We start from the raw sequence: 21,927 nt of genomic DNA, 5'->3' as shown, positions 1-21,927 counted from the left end.
TTCCAAATGTTGGGGATGATGCCAGAGCTGAGGATGGAATTTGTGGTCTGTTGCTATCTGATTCAGAGGGGTTGGAATAAATGAGGAAGACACATTTCGGTTGAATACATTCAGTTGTGCGACTGACTAGGTATCCCCTTTCCCATATGGGGGAGGGAATGCTGTCACCTCCAGGTAGGTGTTTGTTCCCCTGTGTGCTGAGAGTGTCAGGTTCCTGTCCAGTTCTGGTGTTTAGGTCGCCACAGACTAGTATATGTCCCTGGGTCTGGAAATGGTTGATCTCGCCCTGTAGGATGAAGAAGCTGTCGTCATTAAAGCATGGGGAGTCTATTGGGGGGATATTGGTAGCACACAGGTGGACAGTTTTTTTTCTCCTATGTTGACTTATTTCTAGCCAGATATAAAATGCTCCTGTTTTGATTAACTTAATGGAGTGGGTTAGGTCTGTTCTATAACAAATTAGCATACCCCCTGACTCTTCCCTGTTTCACTCCTGCTAGTTTGGTGGATGGGACTACCAGCTCTCTAACCTACAGGGCAACCAGTGTGTCCATCTCCTCTATACCATGTTTCCATCTTCCATCTAGTCAGTTTCTAACAACCAGTGGGTAGGTGGTCAACAGTTTGAGTGAAATGTCTCTCCCTCTCTCCCTGTGTTGTATTCACTAGGCACAAAAACAGAAGGAAACTGGGTGATACTATCTACGCTTGTTCAATAAGAAACACTAGTCTTGTTTTCTGATGCACAACGTTCTGCTACCTTGTGCTCTCATAAGTATGACCTTGGTGAGCGTGAGAGCCAGACGTTCTGGGAGCAAAGTCCTCCTGTGGAGGGACAGACAGTATTTCTGTCAGTTTCGGCTCCATCCTGCAGATGGGAAACTCATAGTACCGTCGGTCACCCTCCAGGGCAACCAGAGAGGAAATACCGTACCTCAGGATTAATATAGCTATGGAAAAAAGGGAACGTGCTATATGCTCCACGGAATACCATCTCCTTCTATCCCACATTCCCAGTCCGTGATATGGCACTCCGATCCAACCCCAAGATACACCTGGGTCGTATTCATTAGTGCCACTATAGCAACAAAAAAATCAATGGAAAACAAGCATTTCTTATTGGACAAGTTCAGGTAGTACCTACATTGTTAATGTCCATTTTCTTTTATGTGGTGCCTAGTGAATACAACCTTGGTCTTCCACCAGGATGGACCCCCCCCCCCCCCCACACCTTTGACTAACTCAGCTGAATGAGACCTTAATCATCGTCCCTCCGATTTAGAGCAGAATTTGAGGCTTGGTGACAACGGTGAGTCAGTCTTTGGCTTCATCTTATTATTCATTTCAGCCCCACCTCATTGTGTGAGACTGGGATCCTCATTTTGGAAATGAAAGGGTGATGAGAATGGACATGAGCGTAAGGTGATGAGTAGAATAGGAAGAGGTATACAGCCTTGTCTCACATCACAATTGATCAACTATATTTCACAAGTGTTCACAACTACAGCAAGCAACTACAGCAAGCCAGGCTTCTGGGTTCAGAGTGAGGATATCATTTCTGGCCACACCAGGCTCAAAACGAGCAGTTCAATAAAGATGATGTTCTAATAGAACTCAACACAGAACATCCTATAATGCACTAATGATACTAATAAGTCACCTAAGTGGGCTGTGCGACTGGACTTTTGTCTCTGTCCCTAATTAGGGTGATCTTTGACTCTGTTGGCCCCCTATAGGTTGTACGCTTACATCACTGTTGAGACTGACGGTGTCTAACAAGAATACAATTCTGTTTTACCTCTTTGACTCTGTGACATATGTCACTTTCACTCTCCAGAGAGTGTCTGACAGTCTGAGACTGTCCAAGAGCGTCATAAGTTGTGACTTGTGTTAGAGTTATTAATACCCTGCAGTCCTCGCCTGTCCGTTGGCTAAAGTCCCTTCCAGCAGTTTATGGTCTCTCTTCATAGCCGCAGAGAGTGGTTAGAGCCCCGGCCAGCAGTCCCAATCCCACTTAGCGGTCATGGAGCCAGTTAAGCATGGATTACTTGACTGCTCCACAAACGTCAGCTCAGCTGGCTGCTTTAGACCATTAAGGTCTGTTCCCAGGACAAGCTCGCACTGAACGTGCCGTCCTGCCATCTTGGCTGCTGTCTGGTTACGCTCAATGTTGGTGATTTTTATGATGGGCTAAAGCCATGCGCTACCTGGACCGCACCTAACATCCCGTCCTCCTGGCGACTTGGCTGGACAACCAGGCTGCAGAAAATATACCTTTTTTTAGTTTCTGTCGCTAGGCGGCGTCAACCCTTGGTTTGTCCATGACATTCTTTGGTCAGTTGTAGGTTTGTTGTATTCAGTCTTCGCCCACTACCTTTGTGAGGCGCAAAACTCCTATCACTTCCTAGCCACGACATTTATTGAATTAACAGCTCAATTAAAATTAGTTAAGAGATTAGAAAACCCCTGGTGGGCGTACACGAGTGCCAAAGTTTGGAGGCTTTGCTATATTGGCCGAGCTGGTCCAGGTGTTAGGGCAGAGGTCTAATGATGGTTGATGGCGTATGGTTGGACAAGAGAATGTAAGCAAGCCAAGCCAACACAGGGAGGGTGGAGGGTGAACCCACGCAGCACAGCACAACAGTCAGATCAAAGCGGGTCTGCTACGCCCATCCCTAAAATACTTTAGCAGCTAGCGGTGTGCTTCCCTTCTCCGGTGTCACTGGACACCCTAGCTGTCAGATGACAAACAGCCCATAATCAGGCCTATGAGACCTCCACTAGGACAGAGATGGGCCTCTCTATGTCCCCCTGAAACATGACCCCTACTGTTACCCCCAGCATGGCCCTGACAAAAGAAACCCATATCAGTCTCACCATGCACCTACACACACGTGTGAATGTGTGCACATACAGTTGAAGTCGGAAGTTTACATACACTTAGGTTGGAGTCATTAAAACTCCCTTTTCAACCACTCCACAAATTTCTTGTTAACAAACTATAGTTTTGGCAAGTCGGTTAGGACATCTACTTTGTGCATGACACAAGTCATTTTTTCAACAATTGTTTACAGACAGATTATTTCACTTATAATTCACTGTATTACAATTCCAGTGGGTCAGAAGTTGACATACACTAAGTTGACTGTGCCTTTAAACCGCTTGGATAATTCTAGACAATTATGTCATGGCTTTAGAAGCTTCTGATAGGCTAATTGACATCATTTGAGTTAATTGGAGGTGTACCTGTGGATGTATTTCAAGGCCTACCTTCAAGCTCAGTGCCTCTTTGCTTGACATCATGGGAAAATCTAAAGAAATCAGCCATGACCTCATGGGGGAAAAAATGTAGACCTCCACAAGTCTGGTTCATCCTTGGGAGCAATTTCCAAACGCCTGAAGGTACCACGTTCATCTGTACAAACAATAGTACGCAAGTATAAACACCAAGGGACCACGCAGCCATTATACCGCTCAGGAAGGAGACGCGTTCTGTCTCCTAGAGATGAACGTACTTTGGTGCGTAAAAGTACAAATCAATCCCAGAACAGCAGCAAAGGACCCTGTGAAGATGCTGGAGGAAACAGGTACAAAAGTATCTATATCCACAGTAAAACAAGTCCTATATTGACATAACTTGAAAGGCCGCTGAGCAAGGAAGAAGCCACTGCTCCAAAACCGCCATTAAAAAAGCCAGACTATGATTTGCAACTGCACATGGGGACAAAGAGCATACTTTTTGGAGAAATGTCCTGGTCTGATGAAACTGCCCAAAATGACCATCGTTATGTTTTGAGGAAAAATGGGGATGCTTGCAAGCCGAAGAACACCATCCCAACCGTGAAGCACAGGGGTGTCAGCATCATGTTGTGGGGGTGCTTTGCTGCAGGAGGGACTGGTGCACTTCACAAAAAAATAGATGGCATCATGAGGATGGAAAATTATGTGGATATATTGAAGCAACATGTCAAGACATCAGTCAGGAAGTTAAAGCTTGGTCGCAAATGGGTCTTCCAAATGGACAATGACCCCAAGCATACTTCCAAAGTTGTGGCAAAATGGCTTAAGGACAACAAAGTCAAGGTATTGGAGTGGCCATCACAAAGCCCTGACCTCAATCCCATAGCAAATTTGTGGGCAGAACTGAAAAAAGCATGTGTGTGCAAGGAGGCCTACAAACCTGACTCAGTTACATCAGCTCTGTCAGGAGGAATGGGCCAAAATTCACCCAACTTATTGTGGGAAGCTTGTGAAAGGCTACCCGAAAAGTTTGACCCAAGTTAAACAATTTAAAAGCAACGCTACCAAATACTAATTGAGTGTATGTAAACTTCTGACACACTGGGAATGTGATGAAAGAAATAAAACCTTAAATAAATAATTCTCTATTATTCTGACATTTTCACATTCATAAAATAGTGGTGATCCTAAGACGAGGAATTTTTACTAGGATTAAATGTCAGGAATTGTGAAAAACTGAGTGTAAATGTATTTGGCTAAGGTGTATGTAAACTTCCGACTCTAACTGTAGATGCATGAATGCACACTCACACACAGTTACATGCACACTCACACACAGTTACAGGCACACTCACACACAGTTACATGCACACTCACACACAGTTACAGGCACACTCACACACAGTTACATGCACGCTGGAGAAGTAGGAAACTTCCATATTAAAGCAGCTCCTGCTTTATTAGTTGCCAAGACCCTATCTCGCTAGGAGTCAAAAGACATTGACTGAGAAAAGATGGAAATCCCATTCCATCCGGGAGCTTCTGATCCACACCCAAAACTAACTGTGCCGTCAGCGCCGGGAATATCACTCCTACAGAACAAACTAATGCGACCCACCTGGAAATCCAGTCATCTTAGGCAGGGGGATGGAGGAGTTGGAGAAGATTTCAACGGTATTTGAGAGGAATGAGAGGGGAGGACACAGATGACTTAAACCCTGCAGAAGTGCACGTATAAGGCTTTAGAATTGTTATAAGCGTATAGGCTTTCATAATAGCTCATTATAAGATGTATAAAACAATTATGTGGGAAAAATGTATTTTACTCCAAATGCATGGGATTTCATCAGGATCATTATGAGAACGTTTTTAAGGACTCATGCATGTGTATGACGTCTTACGCTGCGTTATAACCGCCTCGTTATACCCGCAGGCTTTAAGTAAAGTGCTACAGAACAAACCTTAAGCTCTTTAACCCCACAAAATGCACTGCCCACGCAACTTCTAAGATAATGTACTTCTCAACTTTGACAAATGCATCTTGCGTCACCACCAGTGGCACATGCAGATAACGTGCAAGAGTTCCCGTCCTGGTCTCACTACTATAGCTCTACGCAAACATATATCATCTAAGGTAGTTCGTGTTATGCACTTCTCAAACGTCAGCTGTTTACTATGTTTGTTTGTCAGTGGTTTCCACACAACTTCACAGGCAAAGAGAGGAGATAAAAAAGCATACTGCTGAAAGGAGTGGTCTACCTTTATGAAATAACTTTTTTTGCACATTTGCCTCCACTAATCAGTTGCTTAGAAATGTAGAAAGATAGAATAACGGGGCATTATGGAAAAGGGAAGAAGACCACGGATGTAGTGACGGAAAGGGTTAAAGGTTTTGAAAAAAGACAGAGCTTCGGAGATAAAGCACTTCAAATCCTATGAAAGTTATACACCGCATGAAATAAAACATTTCCATCTATATGACCTATTCCAACTTTCTTAGTTTGGCATCTGTAGAATGTTTCAGAGCGATTGTGGCAACGTATGTGTATGAACCGATATTTTTACATTTGCTATAGGCCTAAGTCCCCACTCACATCTAATCAGTGCCTTGGTACTCATTCACTCGTGTTTAGAGCATAATAACCGGTGGTTTCCATCCCCTTCTGTTAAAGTGAGGTCAGATGAGAGAGGTCAGACCTGCTCGATTGCTCTTAATGAGATAGAAATTCTCATCATGCCGCTAGAGGACCCTGGACCTCCATGGCCCTCTGGGTAATCCACATACTGACACCACAACTCATGCATCTCATCCAGCACATTAAAATAGGTCTAACTAGAAAACACACGAGTGCACTCTCCCCGGAACCGCATCGCCAAATTTTGAGCCCTGCTCCTCTATCCAACTCATTAGGGTAATGTGTTCATGTGTCGTTCCTCTCCATATGATCTGAGGAATTAGCTAGCTAGCTGTCCTGCTCGACTAAAGGGACTCTCGCTCACAATTAAAAACATGTTTAGTTAGCTATTGTATTTTGTTTTCAAAACAATTGTTTCAGATGCCAATGACCTTCATTAGTTGTTGTTGGATGTGGACGATGCAGACGAGTGAAGAATAGTGACTACGACATTAGATTCTAACTCCCCGACCGTCTCTAACTCTAAAGATAAGCTCAAGGGGAGATGTGGCAGTCCGAGGGGATGCGACTCTTCACAGTGCATCAATCCAATGGTTCCTGTCAGCTGATTGGCACAGTGAAAACCCCGGCTTCTCTTCTTAGTTTATTGAACCGAACCTTCCTGATCGTTTTTTATGGACCCTGGAGGCAGGATCTCTGTAACTGTAAAAGATCGGTTTTACGGGGGAGGGGGCCAACAGTCACAGTTGAGAAATAAGATATTTTCAGATGTTGGGTCCTTCCGTGGTGCATTGAAATGAAGGCTTTTCAACAGTGCCGTGCATTCATGGATGCCAAGGGAAGCCAGGTTTCCCCCAAAAATGTCCCAACAAAAAAGATGCATAAATAATTTCTTTCATCTCTCTGTTTCAGAATTTTCCTTCAATTTGCAAGAGGCTGAATAAACTGTATCTCACTGAAGAAAGCATCCGAGCGAGCAAAACCGCACACCTCTGTCTCTGGATTTGTAGCCCATCGATGCTGTCTGGTCAAAAAGAGTACGATACTGTTGCTGCCCGTAGCATTGAATGCAAGGGAAGCCAGTGTGCATTTGGCCTCCCTTGACAAAAACATCATAAAATAATAGTCAATCAGCATTGAGCTAAACTGACTCGGCTCAACTGTGAATGGTCCTGATGCACCCAGTGTCAATGGAACCCAGTTTGGATTTGGCTTCACACCAATAACATCACAACAACAGCCAAATGACATTGACAGAGAACTTTAATTGTTGCATCTCGTTGTGTTCTCCACCGGTGTCTAGCTAGCTAAAATTGTCCATTCCTAAATTAGCCATGGATGGAAATAGGGATTTGGACATGTGGTTTTACTTAATTCTCTGTACTAGCAATGATTATGAAGGTGATTCTGATCCAAACTTAAATTGGATCGCACATTGTGCCCCTGGCCAAAAAAAGGATGGATGTTCATTATGTAGCTAGATGTAGTTGCCTAATGTAAATTAGCTGGATCCTCATTGCCCATTTTAAAGGAAGTTAAGCTAGCGAGCAAGCATTTTAGCCAGGACAACAAAAACTAAACATGTGTAGCCTACTGTATGATAAAGTCAAAGACCGTTTCGGTGACATGAAAGAGAGGCATTGGCGTTTCTCTACAAGTAGGCTGAGTCAACACGTTTTTTGTACTTGTACGCACACACACAGAAATCAGTACCATGGACGGCCACATCATATTTAGTTTACGTTGAATGGACTAAATCGTTTTTGGTATCTTTTAATTGTCACTGTATTAGACTAAGCATAGGTGATTTGATGATGTTGATTATGTGGAAGTTGAAATGGTGTTGGAATAGTGGAGGCATCTCCTGTTTTCTTTGCGACTTGCGGTAACTCTCTGTGGTTCTAAATCAATAGTTGTTTAGTAGTCTGAAAATGTCTGAAACATTAACTTCATTGACCATGCTGTAGGTCATGTAACTGTTTGTTACATGCAATATAGTTTGTGGACAGATGTTGCTCTCCGGTTTTGTGATGAAACAAAGGTGTGGTTGAATTTATTCTGCTGCTTTGTCGTCTTATTGTCTCGGCCTTTAGGCCTATATATCACGGTGGCAAGGCATATGAACTAACATGTTATAGAGCAAACAACAGAATTATCGGAAATTATCACAATTAACACAAGTTGTAATATGGCATTTTTTCCCTGGCTTGGCTTCCCCAGTGATTTTACCCACGCACCGCTACTGCTTTTCAAAGCACTCACTGATTATGGCATCTCTGAAGATAAAGTCATCGGTAATGATAGAAAATTCAGGATTGTCCATGCAACGAGGATGTTTCCAGTCACCAAAGCATAGTGACAATTTTTGCATATCACTTTTTTCCCCCTATGCAGCCCCTGTCAACCATTGTAGAGGAATATACACATACTGTCTCTATGGCAACCGCTCTGATTTGGCTGGAGTGGAGATGGCTGGTGCACAGAGCTCTTGAACGAAGGCCAACCCATACCTCCACACCTGGGAGATAGATTGACTCCTCACATACATTTCCAGATGTGAGTTATTGTTTGAGAGACTTGTGATCTCTCATTGGACCGTCCACCAATCAAAAGCTGGCTATCCCAGTATAAGCCAGTAGCGTGAATGAGATGCATGATTCGAATAATATGCATATGGCTGCATATGGAAGTATGGCTGTGAATGTATCTGATCTAAGTCTATATTGCATCAAATCAATACATTTGTACATTTGTATTGGTCACACACATGTGTAGCGAAATGCTTGTGTTTCTAGCTCCAACAGTGAAGTAATATCTAACAATTCACAACAATACACACAGATCTAAAAGTAAAAGGATGGAATTAAGAAATGTGGAACTATTAGGACGAGCAATGTCGGAGTCAGGAGTATAAATATATAATATGTGTTGGGATGTATAGACATTATGGACAGTAGAATACTAAGTATATCTGTAGAATGTGTAGGATAGAATAGTGTATATGTACAGCAATAGTTTAATAGGATAGCATTGACAAGAACAATACACACATCTAAAGGAACGGAATTAAGAATGTATAAATATTTGGACGAGCAATGTCGGAGTGGGTGTGATTGTAAATGATCAGTGATCTATGTGAATGCGATTGCCTCGACCCCCTGTTGTGACGAGTGTGACTGCAGGCAGGCTCTGGGATCTCTGCTTTGCTGTGGGCTAAGAGTACATGGGATAATCTGGGTTTACAGGGCTGGGTGGCTGCACTGCCTGATAGATGCCCTGACGGCTGCCCCACCCCAACCGGCCATGACATGGCACAGCAAGTGTTTGGCTTTGGCAGGTTTCTCTCTAATGTTTGATGGAGATGAGCGTGTGTTTATCTGACGCTAGCTGTCATGCTGTGCTGCACTGTGCCATGGAAGTTCAGTCTGACACTGACATTAGAGTCGTGTCAGCTGTTTCGCTCACACTTCAGCAGAGAGCATTAAGCCCAGGGGGTATGATGATGGGGGAAAAAAGGGATTCAAGACAACCAAGAATGCTGATGTCCACAACACACATTCACAACACTAGTTAGCCCAGGCCAGGTGGTATATTGGCCAAGAAGAGAGAAATACATGGTTGCATACAGGGATTAAACTCATATTGTCACATATTTCAGGGCTCCCCTTCACATTCTTAAGACCACTGAGCTAGTCAGGCCTTCCAGAGCCGCTAGGCTAAAATCCCCTCCACATTGGTAAGACCACTCCCACATTAAAAAATAATACAGTTTACTATAGAATACTAAAGTACTTACTATAGTAAAGTGTAGTATACTGTAGAATACTATACTACACACTGTAGTATCCCTCAATCTGGTATAGTACTTACAATAGAATGTTGTAGTATACTTTAGAATACTATAGTAAATACAACAGTAATGTCCGCAAAAACACTACACGTTTTAACTATAGAAAATACTACAGTATTTAATTTGTGTATACTCTGCCCATTCCCCACTCTCACATTGCAATTTGTGCCACACGTTAGTGAGAAACCTACATGCCAAGTATAGACCATATATTGTGTTCTCTACAGGTTATAGAAGAGAGCAGAAGCTCTGAACTATCCGTTCAGACCGCAGACCTACCTACCTACCTACAGGTTATGGAAAATGTGCTCTTTCAGTATTTCTCCAGTTTCCTGAAGGAGAAAGCCTCCACTTCTATGTCAAAGATAATAAAACAAAAATACTATTGTAAATTCTACAGTGACGTCTGCAAAAACACTACAGTGAATACTACAGTAAAGTCCACAAAACACTACAGTGAATACTATAGTATTTATAGGCATATTTATATGACGTTTCCTCAAGACAGCAAGTAAATATCAGTATAGGAAAACTGGAACTCCCTAAAATAGACAAACTGTAGGAAGTGTCATATTCTACATTATGACTCACAATCAGTGGTGGAAAAAGTACTCAATCATCTTACTTGAGTAAAAGTAAAGAAACCTTAATAGAAAATGACTCAAGAAAAAGTCACCCAGTAAAATGCTAGAGTAAAAGTCTAAAAGTATTTGGTTGTAAATATACGTAAGTATCCAAAGTAAATGTAATTGCTAAAATGTACTTAAGTATCAAAAGTAAAAGTATAAACCATTTCAAATTCCCTTTTTATTTTTTAAGGATAGCCAGGGGCACACTCCAACACTCAGACATAATTTACAAACAAAGCATTTGTGTTTAGTGAGTCTGCCAGATGAGAGGCAGTAGGGATGACCAGGGATGTTCACTTGATAAGTGTGTGAATTGTACCATTTTCTGTACCAATTGTACCATTTTCCATTTCAAAATGTATTGAGTACTTTTGGGTGTCAGGGAAAATGTATGGAGTAAAAAGTACATTGTTCCTAAAGAAAATATAGTGAAGTTAAAGGGAAAGTTGGCAAAAATATAAATAGTAATGACTTACTACTTAAGTAAAAATACTACTTAAGTACTTTACACCACTGCTCACAATATGTTGTTGCTGGATATTTTTCAAATGACTCATAGATTTGGTTGGGATTGTACTCCAACGTTTTCCTCTTTCCAATAGAGGGCGGTATGGCAATGTCAACTCAAAGTAGGCTTTTGCTCCACAATTTCTGTGTGGTCCATGAAATCCTGCAAGTCCAAATAACTCTTTATAGTGAAAACCTTACATCTCCTATAAATTACGACTTAAAATAATGCGATTTCAACTCGAAAGAGGACACATTAGGCTATTGTATTTTCAATTAACTGTGCTTGCATTTCATAAGAGACTATACGAAACTGTCATTTTCTTTGTGTATATAAATGACATCTATCAATATGGTCACGGCTGTAGTAACATAGCAAGCGTAGAAAGACGCCTGTGCGGTGTCCCTCTCCGTTTTTCAAGTGAAACGAAAGTTAGGTTAAATTCTGTATACCTGAAAACCGGCACTTTTTTGCCAACGCCGCTATAGTGCGGCTGTAGTATGAAGTCCGATTTGCTATTGGTGAGCACAGATTTCGTTGTAACTTTAATTTTTTATGTTTATGGCACCTGGTATTCCCAGGTTGTCTCCAGTCCCAGTACTAACCAGGCCGATGGTATGGCCACAATAGTATATTTTTTTTCCTCCCCGAATTAGGTCCCTTGGCTCATCTCTGCAACTACTCAATGGGATCGGGAGAGGTGAAGGTTGAGTCATGTGTCCTCCGAAAACATGACCGCTTAAACCGGATGTTAGCCGCACCAATGTGTCGGAGGAGCCAAGGAAAGCCCCCCCCGGCCAAACCATCCCCTACCCCGGACGTCGCTGGGCCAATTGTTCGCAGTTCTATGGGGGCCACGGCCAGTTGCGACAAAACCTGGGATCAAATCCCAGGCTGATGTCGCTCAAACGTATCTTCGTTCAAATGATAAGGGGGTTGTACATATCATGTGACATTCCTAAAACTGTACCTGCCTTTCAGCGAGAAGCGACGCCCACAAGCCAAGCACAATGGATAGGTAACGGTTAACTTTGATGGAAAACAAAAGTAGCCAAACTAAACCACATCCGTTTCACGTGACAAGTTCCATGGAAGGCTTTAAGAATTTATTGGATACGAAAAGCGAACCAAATATTTAGAAGTTGCGCGTCACAATCCACGGGGATTCCACAGAGGGCTGATCACTGCAGAACTGCGTATTCATGCAAATTTAAAAAATCATAGGCGTGCCTTAGGCGATGGAGTCACAGCCCGAACACAGAACTCCTGGTATACTAACGAGCACCAAAGACGGTGATGCGCACAGCTCGGATACACTGAGTGACAACCGACGAGGAAACGTTTCACGCTCTTTAAAGAAAGGAAAAAGGAAGAAGTGACAACTATCTTTTTAGAGAAGATCTTATTTACTGACCTCCCTTATCTCACGACAGAAGACGCGCGAGTCATCCGGAGTACGCAGCTGTCATTTCTTTACTGCGCATTGAGTAGCCTAGCCTATTTCGCCTTGATTTGATTTATGTTACAGTATAATATAGAGGAGATACTGCACTCTGACTGAAGTTACCGATGTGGATGAAGTTGACATTGCACCTCTATAGCCTACTGTCACTGCGCGTAAAATCCACATTTGGATACGGACCTGTCGCTAAAGAAACTTTATAGTCAATTGCCGTTTAATTTTCTCCACAATGTCTGAAGAAGTTAATAGCTGCACTGGTGCTAGTACTATAACTGAGGTTGAAAGCAGCAATATCAGCGTTCTCGGCTGGGAACAAGTGCAGCGTCTTGATGCCATCCTGACCGAGACCATTCCCATCCACGGCCGGGGAAACTTCCCCACTTTGGAGATGAAACCCCGACAAATAGTGAAGGTGGTGCGTAGTCGCATGGAGGAGAGGAATATCCACGTCCGGGACGTGCGGCTAAACGGGTCTGCTGCAAGCCACGTTCTTCATGAGGATAGCGGACTGGGCTACAAGGACCTTGACCTAATCTTTTGCGCGGATATGAAAGGGGAAAGTGATTTTCAGATTGTGAAGGATATCGTTTTGGACTGTCTCCTGGACTTCTTACCTGACGGGGTGAATAAGCAGAAAATATCACCATTGACTTTAAAGGTAGGCTAAAATTTCCATGCAACATTTATTGAAATAAATCAAATAGCTATTTAGAAATTAATTTATTTTATGAATATGGCTAATTGGGCTTTTACGCACCTTTTCCCTTTTGCACATCATTGTGCATGAGATTTCAAAATGCATTAAGACAAGTTTACTGAGAGTATAATTTTATTCGGTTAAGAGGATTGCAGTAAACCCATTTAAAGCAGATCCCGTCTCCTCGGCCACCTAAGTTCAATAGACAGGGCAGTAAATGTTTGCCCCTTATTTTAGGCTACAGAAAGATGCAAAGAAAATATGGGCCAATGTAATTACACGAATACGTCTTTATATGGAGCTATGCAAGATTACCTGTTCCTGATTTAGTGCATGTATCGGTTTAATTGGATTTAGATTAGGAGTAGGCTACAGTATTTATATCCATGACAGTTATTTGTTTAAGATCATAGTGGCGCCAAAGCCTTTATACAGTATGTATACAGTATTTTTAAGACCTATTGACAGTTATTCCTTTTAACTGAGCAAAGTGCATTTATACAGTATGTAAACAGTATTTCTATCCATTGACAACTGGAGCTAAAGATTTATTTTCCCCTGTGTGTTTCTGTCTGACAGGAAGCCTATGTGCAGAAGATGGTGAAGGTGTGCAATGACTCAGACCACTGGAGCCTCATCTCCCTCTCCAACAACAGAGGCAAGAACGTGGAGCTCAAGTTCGTAGACTCTCTGAGGCGGCAGTTTGAGTTCAGCGTGGACTCCTTCCAGATCAAGCTGGACTCCCTGCTGCTGTTCTATGCATGCTCTGAGAACCCCATGACCGAGACCTTCCACCCCACCATCGTGGGCGAGAGTGTGTTTGGGGACTTTGGTGCTGCCCTCGACCACCTACGCCAGAAGGTGATCTGCACCCGCAACCCAGAGGAGATCCGGGGTGGCGGCCTGCTCAAGTACTGTCACCTGCTGGTAAGGGGCTTTCACGCCGACTCCGAGACAGAGATGAAGTCCCTGCAGCGGTACATGTGCTCGCGCTTCTTCATCGACTTCTCGGATATCAGCGAGCAGCAGCGCAAGCTGGAGTCCTACCTGCAAAACCACTTTGTGGGCCTGGAAGACCGCAAGTACGACTACTTGATGACCCTGCATGGGGTGGTCAACGAGAGTACGGTGTGCCTGATGGGACATGAGAGGCGGCAGACACTGGGGCTGATCGCCATGCTGGCGGTGCGCGTGCTGGCCGAGCAGAACGTCATCCCAAACGTGGCTAACGTCACCTGCTACTACCAGCCAGCCGCCTACGTGGCAGACGGTAACTTCAGTAACTACTACATAGCCCAGGTACAGCCCATGTTCCACTGCCAGCAGCATGCCTACTCCACCTGGCTACCCTGCAACTGAGACAGCACAGGGAAAGGAAGGAGTGAGATAGAACGAGGGAGAGTCTGATTCATTTATCACTGTAAAGTGTTTTTCAGATGAATGAATGAGACAAAAGGTATCCCCATGCCCCACAATCCTGTATTGAATTTAAATGTGTTATGTTCTGTTAGTGTGATGGGGGAAAGAAAATAACAGCTGGGTCTCAGCTCCTGCGAGGTCAGTCTTAAACCAATGGCAGGACAGTTTACTGTGAAAATGCCACCCTGTCTGACACATAACCCAAGCTTAGGAAGTATGGGATGGGGTTTTGCCCAATACAATGCAAACAATGATGGACAAGAATGAAAGCCGTAACAATACTTTCATTCCCACTGACCTGGATTGACTGACTCTGTTGCGAACTGAAAAGGCTGTGGAATTGAGCGATAGATGGAATATAATGTGGGGCTGCATCTGTGTTCTGTGGTGTCCAGCTGCCTCCTTGGCCGGAGGATGCAGGCCCCTTTGCTCTCTGAGGGGTGTGTGGCTTGCACCCTGACGCGCGCTGGGCAATGTCCCAGCAACACAGGGGTTACTAGAGCACCATAAAACTCTCTTTATTTCTGGTGAGGTGAGTTGTCATCACGAGCTTGGAATGACAGAAACTACACCTTAACTAGTAATGATTGATATGAACATGATGATGCGTTTACAAACCAAAGATTTTTCATTTATTGTTTTTAATACCCAAGTTTGGTGGGGAAGAAAACACATGTATAATGCTATCTATATTTGTATATGTGAACGTGTTTTAAGTGCCTAACGCCTATCAGTAGTATAGGCAGAGGAATACTGAGCAGCAGGCCATATTGTTTTGTGAATAAATCCAGTCTGGTTTTCGTCAGGCACACAAGACAATAGCACCCCAGAGGCTTGTGAATGTAACCGTAAAATCCTGATTCAAATCCTGATACAGTCCGTGTTGATGTCATATTTTTTGGAAGACAACATATCCCCTTGCAGTCCTAGAGTATTAGTCGATGGGGAGAGAGATTGGGGTTTTGCTGTACTTTGTACAAAGTAGTTTGACAGGTTGATACAAGACCTTGCATTAACATTTGCCGATATTTTAAACATTCCAGCTCCAATTAATGATAACAGTACCTCCTCATAGGTGCGTTGACGCCACGGAGACTAGAGCGTTGTTTGCTGTTGCTCTCCCGTAGTCATTTTCAGACAAACAAACTCCACAGGAATATTAGCTCGTGCCGTGGTGCATGTACCGAGATGGTTTAACATTGTTTTGTCGTTTTTCATGTTGACAGCTTTGGTGAGCTTTTCGGATGTCGGCGTTAAAGAAAGGCGACGTCCTGTCGTTTTCAGTTTCATCATATGGATCACTGTACATTCAGTTTCACATGGTTTCAACTTTACTGTATTTTGTATTGGGGGTGCTTCTCTTTTAACTCACCTTTTTGTAACAAGTTCACAGCAAGCTGAGGGAATGAAAAACCTGTGTCGATAGAAATGGATACAGAAGGAGAGAGAGACCGAACGGATCAAAAGGCGAAGAGACCGTCTGTGTGTTCCGGTGCTGCCTTCTAGTATGATATTTGCTGAGACACCTGTGATGATGGGGACATTATTTGCTAGCAGGGAATTACGCAGCTGACAAAACGGTTGAACTTATCTGGGCTGTGTCTGTAGTGTATGCGCTCGCTTTGGGTGGGCTCAAACCTACCAGCAAATGTTGTGCCAAATGTTTATCTGCCGCTTGCCCAGTGTTGAATGAGTGTTCATTTTGTCGATGGGGAGAGAGGTTGAGGATGTGTTGTTTTTATATCGAGGTACAGATATTGAGCTGTAGGGGGAAAAAAACATGTGAGGGACAGAGGAAAATGTGAGAGGCTGGGCTGGGGAGATAGGTGCAGCTGGTGAAGGGGTTTGTCTTGCTTTCACCACAGACAGACAGACAGACAGACATACATACATACAGTGGTAATACCTCTTTCTCCCATCTTAAGATGACCTAAGCAGAGAGAATAGGCAGGAGAGAGAGGGGTTCTAGTACACACAACACAACTTTAGGGAGGTAGCCTATTAAGCCTAGCTTTACCTCTTATGTCAGGGCCTCTTCTCTGGGGGACTAAACAGATATCCTCGCATGCCTTATGAGCTTTGATAACATTTCCTGGGTTGGTGCACTGCCATGCTATTACTGTAAATAACCTTTTAAATGGGGCTATGCTATGCTGTAAGGTCCAAGCCCATGGGGGAATACTGTCTCATGCTAATTCATGCCATTTCTCAACATAACATCTGAAATATGTTCCTCAACTGATCGGAATTGATTTTTGACGTAAAGATGAAAGTGAGCGATGATTCATCACCAGTATTGTGGATCTCGGGGTGAGAGACAGTGTTATTAAAAATAGCAACATCGGTGTGCACTATACAAATCTAAAGTGTGTATCTTTTAGAGGAGAATTAAACGGTGTGTTCACTTTGGGTGGGATTCCTGGCTTCCCACTTCTGTACAAATGGGTCATGTCACACCTCTTTCGGACATCTTAAGGAAACTACTCTCTTTGTCTCCACTGATGAGAACCTACTCTTGTCCTCTCCCCTCACTCTCATAATGTGCCAGCAGTAATGCAGCTCCCTTAGGGAGAAAGTGAATGGACATCTAATGGAGTTCTACGGGGCGGAGGCACTCCAAAGGGAATGTGAATCGACTTCGGTGACCACTGTGTGACCGTAACCCGGGTGGTCAAGAGAACATAGAGAGATGAACTCGACTCAAATCATTCTGTAGAGTCCTTTTTCTCTATTTTGCTATTTCACACATTCTGGTCTAACATTTTTCTTTTTGACTGTGTACATTTTGATGGTATTGTCTGGATTGTGCAGGCGCTGTGTATTCTCATCTCTTCTCACTCTGTGAAATTGGCTCAGAACAGTTAAGCCAGCACCAGTCTACCATGTAGTTGGCAAGCAACACACAGGCTACTATGGGTTGCTGCATTGTCTTGTATGCATTGTTTCAACTTTTCACCTCCTATTCATGCAGTCTTTTTCAATCAAACCAACTAAAATAGAAAAAGAGCCTGCCTCGTAATTTTTTATGATTGTTCTTTTTTATAACCGTATCAGACCATGTTGCAGCGCTTTGGAGTCTGTGATCAGTTTGCAAAATGTCATTTCTCAGCTTACATTTTTTTCCGCCAGATCTCGTTAATGTCTGTTTCGACGATAAAGGATGTTTTCATCATTAAAAAAAAAATGAAAACCACATTTTCATGTCTGTTTCTTGTTTGTAACAATGTTTGTAGGTTCTGTGACTGAATTGTGTTGACGACGACACTCAACTGTCTGCTTTATCTAGATTCTGATTGGTCCTGTCTAGCGTTAGGCTATTTCCCCAAACCCCCCCCCCCCCCCCCCCCCCCCAACGCTCAATATCCAGGCTTGGCCTCAATGGTCTGCCCATCAAGGCAACTGACGTCAGCCTTATTTTTCATCAGAGAGCATCTCTTTTAACTGACGCTAGCCATTCAGCAGCTTTTAGAAGGCTGGGTTCCCTGCTTACAGAGGACAATCCTGGCCAGACCAGACCCGATGGGCACCGGCCAGAGATAACTACTCCACCGCTGCCAGAAATTGCTGGTGGTGAGTGTGAGGGATTTGCTTCCACCCAAAAAAGAGACTTTAACGCTTTTGTGTTGTGAATATCTTTGCCTGCTCATCAAATTCTCTTTCGGAATTACTCCGTGCCTCCCATCCACACCACTGTAAATGTTGACTGACTGATCAGGCAAGGGCAGGGTAGCAGTGAATGGACCAGTTCCAAGGATTGGAATGGACCGCTAAAGCAACTTAGCTCTAGTATGGGTCACATGTCTCATTGTCCCACATAGAGAGAAAGCGGGAGAGAGACGGAGTAAGATGAGTAAGTAAAGTACAGTGTAAAGAAGTAAGCTATATTTAGGAGCCATGATAAGGATATTATCCCTTTCACTGACAATTAAATGGGTGACTTGCTCTATGATTGCGGATACACACTTCACTTTTCCAAACCCATCGGAAGACGAGATATGAGAACGTTTGGACAATCTGATCACATGTACCTTCAGCTTCACCAAGATCTCCAATATCTCCTCAGTGCAGCTGGCTTCAAACACCCGGAAACATATATTAGTGATGCCTACACAGCACATTCTCCAGTGTTGAATCAACACTGAGCATGCTTTTATTTTTTTAAATGTTTCATTTTATTTTACCTTTATTTAACTAGGCAAGTCTGAACATGTTAAATGTAACACTATCAGTGTTTATACAGGTCCACACTTCCAGTGTTGAATTAACACTTTCCTTAGTGTAAAGGCTTATTTGCATATTTCCCAGTGTGCCTTGCCTTTTGAGTGAAATGTAGAGTTTCCACCCATGACTGTATTTGTTAGTGACAGAGACATGGTTGTTGCATTTTCAGTCCTGTGGCCTTCACAAAGTGAAATTCTAAGTGAATATGTATTCATTAAAATTACATTCTTTAAGACAATACATACTTCATAAGTCCTTATTTTGAGGGCCTAGTTTCACCCTTATGCTGTACACTGGCCTGAAACGTATGGTTTACAGGTCACTTCATGCCTGCAAGTCACACTATGCTGGCTTGCAAAGTGATGTGCAATTCCTTTTGGAATCCAGCCTGAGTGGGGATATTCAACATTTTGTCATTTGTATTTACCCGCAAGCTGTATTCAGAATGACTGCCAGGGTTGGGAAAACAGAGATATGAGACTACCTAAAGCATCTAAACTAAAACAACCATTACATTAACAGGGGCAATACGTCCAAGTAACAGATTGGATTGGTTTAGAAAAATGGGTGATATTTATATTTGAGTAGCATAAGAATGATCAGTCAATGCACATGCTAAAACATAGAAACAAACAATAAATAAATAAAAAAAAGCTGCGATAGAGCATGCTGGGAAATATGACAATGATGGCTGTGTTTTTTGTTGTTGTTAATCTCTGATTATTACACCAACACGGGGGTTATTTTACAGTGTTAATTTAACTATTTCTGAATCAACACTAGAAATGTTACACTGAAAAATTAACACTAATTAACACTGGCCAGTTTGCTCTGTACTTAATAGCCTGTCTTTGCTTGAAAGGGATGAGACTAGACAAAACTAAATACGATATATAGCAGACAGTGTGCTTGGGGGAGATCCAAGGTCCACCGCCATGTGACTCTCCAAAAGACAGCAGTAGTGAAAACATTGGCAATAGTTAAGAGGCTTATATCATTTTTCAGTTAATTGATTACATGTTGTGGGAGGGAATGGGGGAGGTTGTTGGATGACTGAAAAACTGATCTATCTTCTATCCTTAATTCCCTGATGCAGAGCTCCTCAAAAATTCTTTAATGGCTTTTCCACCCGGGGAGTGGCCGGATACTCCATTGGATTTTCTCTCTCGCTCTCTCTTTCTTTTTGAGATTAAGGCTTTTATGGAATAGGTCAAGGACTGTTGGAGCGAGACTCGCCGTTGCCGACCCACCATGCAGGGACAGGAGCCAATGTTGCTCCTCCGAATTCGTTAATGGCTTTTCCACCCGGGGATTGGAGAGTGGCCGGCTACTTCATGGGATTTTCTCTCTTGCTCTCTCGCTCTCTCGCTCTCTCCCGCTTGCTCTCACTCGCTCTCCCTCTCATTTTTCCAGATTAAGATTGTTATGGAATAAGCCAAGGACTGTTGGATCGAGACTCGGCGTGGCCAACCCACCATGCAGGGACGGGAGCCAATGTTATGATTTACGACGTGGCCTAGTCATTTCAATAAGGTAGCAATTTTCTCACTTGGAAAAATGTGGAACACTAAACAGACTGGATACGGCCAGGATTCCTCACTTTGAGAGGCAATTGTAAACAAAATCCAGGGGTGTGAGTTGTACAACATTTAGGGAGCATTAAACAGCTATGGTGAATACTGTCGTGTAGAAAGAGAGTGAGAGGTCAGAGTCACCGAAGGATCACAGACAGCCAGTCCTAGACTACTACTGTTTTTATAGTCTATGGGGACAGATCTGGGGCCAAATGTATCAAGCATTTCAGATTAGGAGTTCTGTACTAGTTATCTAATTCGCTGTCATCTTAAAGGCAAAGCTAATCCTAAATCAGCACTCCTACTCCTAGACGCTTAATATACAGCCCCTGATCTACTTCTGTTTTTAGAGTCTATGGCAATTGCTCTGATGTGGGAAATACACAACCTCGACCTATACTCACAAGTCATCTCATCATGTTTGAGCGATGTTACTGTGGCATTCCTTTTTTCAAATGAACACCAAGTATAAGTAACAATTCCCAATTAAGCTAATGAAGGAAAGATGTTGGTTATAACAGTAAACCTCCCCCTTAACAGTGCCGTGACTGTCATTGACATAACCAATACGCCATGTCATCTCCATCATCCCATTGAGAACAGACCATGACAATGCAGTCTGAGGGACACGGAGTTTCCCCGAAATAACACACAGGGCGTGGACAGAGTAAATCCAACCAGCTGAAAGACATGAATTGACGAAAAGTAGGACAGTCGGACAGGCACCCGGGCTTTTGTTGAGGGAGGTGTGTCGACGACCAATGACAAAAGGTAACAGGAGAGCTCACAGCCTTATTTGTGTTGCCGTGTGCTTTTTCTGAGAACCGGCACTCCACTCAGTGCCGGTTCTCCTCTTATTTCAGACGTGCCTCTAGTCTAGTGTGTTGAGTATAGTGGGTTCTCTTTTATTATAGATGATAAAAAAAACAGAGCGAGAGAGATGAAGAGAGAGAGGGGTCAGAGGAGCAGGAGTATCAAAGGGAAGACGGGTGGAGAGACAGATTGGGGGTAATAGAGAGAGTCAGAGCAACTGAGAGGAGATAGTGGGGTGATACAGGGAGAGCAGGAGAATCTGTGAGAGGACAAAATGCGAGGGGGAGAGAGATTCAGAGAGAATTAAAGGGGAAGGGAGAGAGAGAGTTGGAGACACGGAAGGAGCGAGAGAGAAAGAGAGAGGCAGTCAGAGAGACTGAGAGGGAGAGGTGCAGAGTAGTGACATGCAGCCAGAGTAGGCGGTGCTTACCCTGTGATAATCTAATACAAAAAATATGTTACAAAAAGCCCCCCAAAAAATGATGATATAATAAAATCTATCAAATTTTGTTATCTGATGTCTTTTCTCAATGATTCTGGTGGTTTTTATTAAAAAAGAATTTGCTAAAGCTGTACCAGGGTGTTCATGCCTTCTTTTTCATCCATTCAAATCGTTGATGCACACGGCCATTCCTGACGCCAGTCACTGTTAATGGACAGGGTCATCATAGGCGTCGCTGCTTTGCCTAGTTTAAAGTAGTTTCATTCGTTGCATTGACAATTTCAAATTTTCCTCATGCGTATTGCCTAAACATTGTGTGTGTAAACCTGGGGTAATATCTTACATTTTATTGTCACAAAGACCAGATAGGTGCAGTGAAATGTGTTGTTTTACAGGGCCAGCACCCATGGAGAAAATTAGGATTATGTGCTTTGCT

At 43.1% G+C, this 21,927-nt stretch overlaps 1 protein-coding gene across 1 annotated transcript; it reads left to right on the top strand.

The window, feature by feature from the left end:
• Positions 1 to 1,229: 1,229 nt before the first annotated feature.
• LOC129837274 (terminal nucleotidyltransferase 5A-like) lies at positions 1,230 to 17,636 on the top strand. The gene is made up of 2 exons (XM_055903299.1): positions 1,230 to 12,983; positions 13,602 to 17,636. Exons 1-2 carry the CDS (start codon positions 12,555 to 12,557, stop codon positions 14,379 to 14,381), a joined length of 1,209 nt encoding a protein of 402 aa, XP_055759274.1. The 5' UTR covers positions 1,230 to 12,554; the 3' UTR covers positions 14,382 to 17,636.
• The last annotated feature ends 4,291 nt before the right edge of the window (positions 17,637 to 21,927 follow it).

This window comes from Salvelinus fontinalis, chromosome 38 (genome assembly GCF_029448725.1).
Source record: "Salvelinus fontinalis isolate EN_2023a chromosome 38, ASM2944872v1, whole genome shotgun sequence".
Classification (NCBI taxonomy): domain Eukaryota; kingdom Metazoa; phylum Chordata; class Actinopteri; order Salmoniformes; family Salmonidae; genus Salvelinus; species Salvelinus fontinalis.
The sequence above is the reverse complement of the archived record's forward strand: the minus strand, read 5'-3'. Positions and strand labels throughout refer to the sequence as shown.

Coding starts and splice junctions, on each gene's coding strand:
- LOC129837274 (XM_055903299.1), top strand. CDS start 12,555: ATGTCTGAAGAAGTTAATAGCTGCACTGGTGCTAGTACTATAACTGAG. Junction 12,984..13,601: donor TATCACCATTGACTTTAAAG/GTAGGCTAAAAT, acceptor TCTGTCTGACAG/GAAGCCTATGTGCAGAAGAT.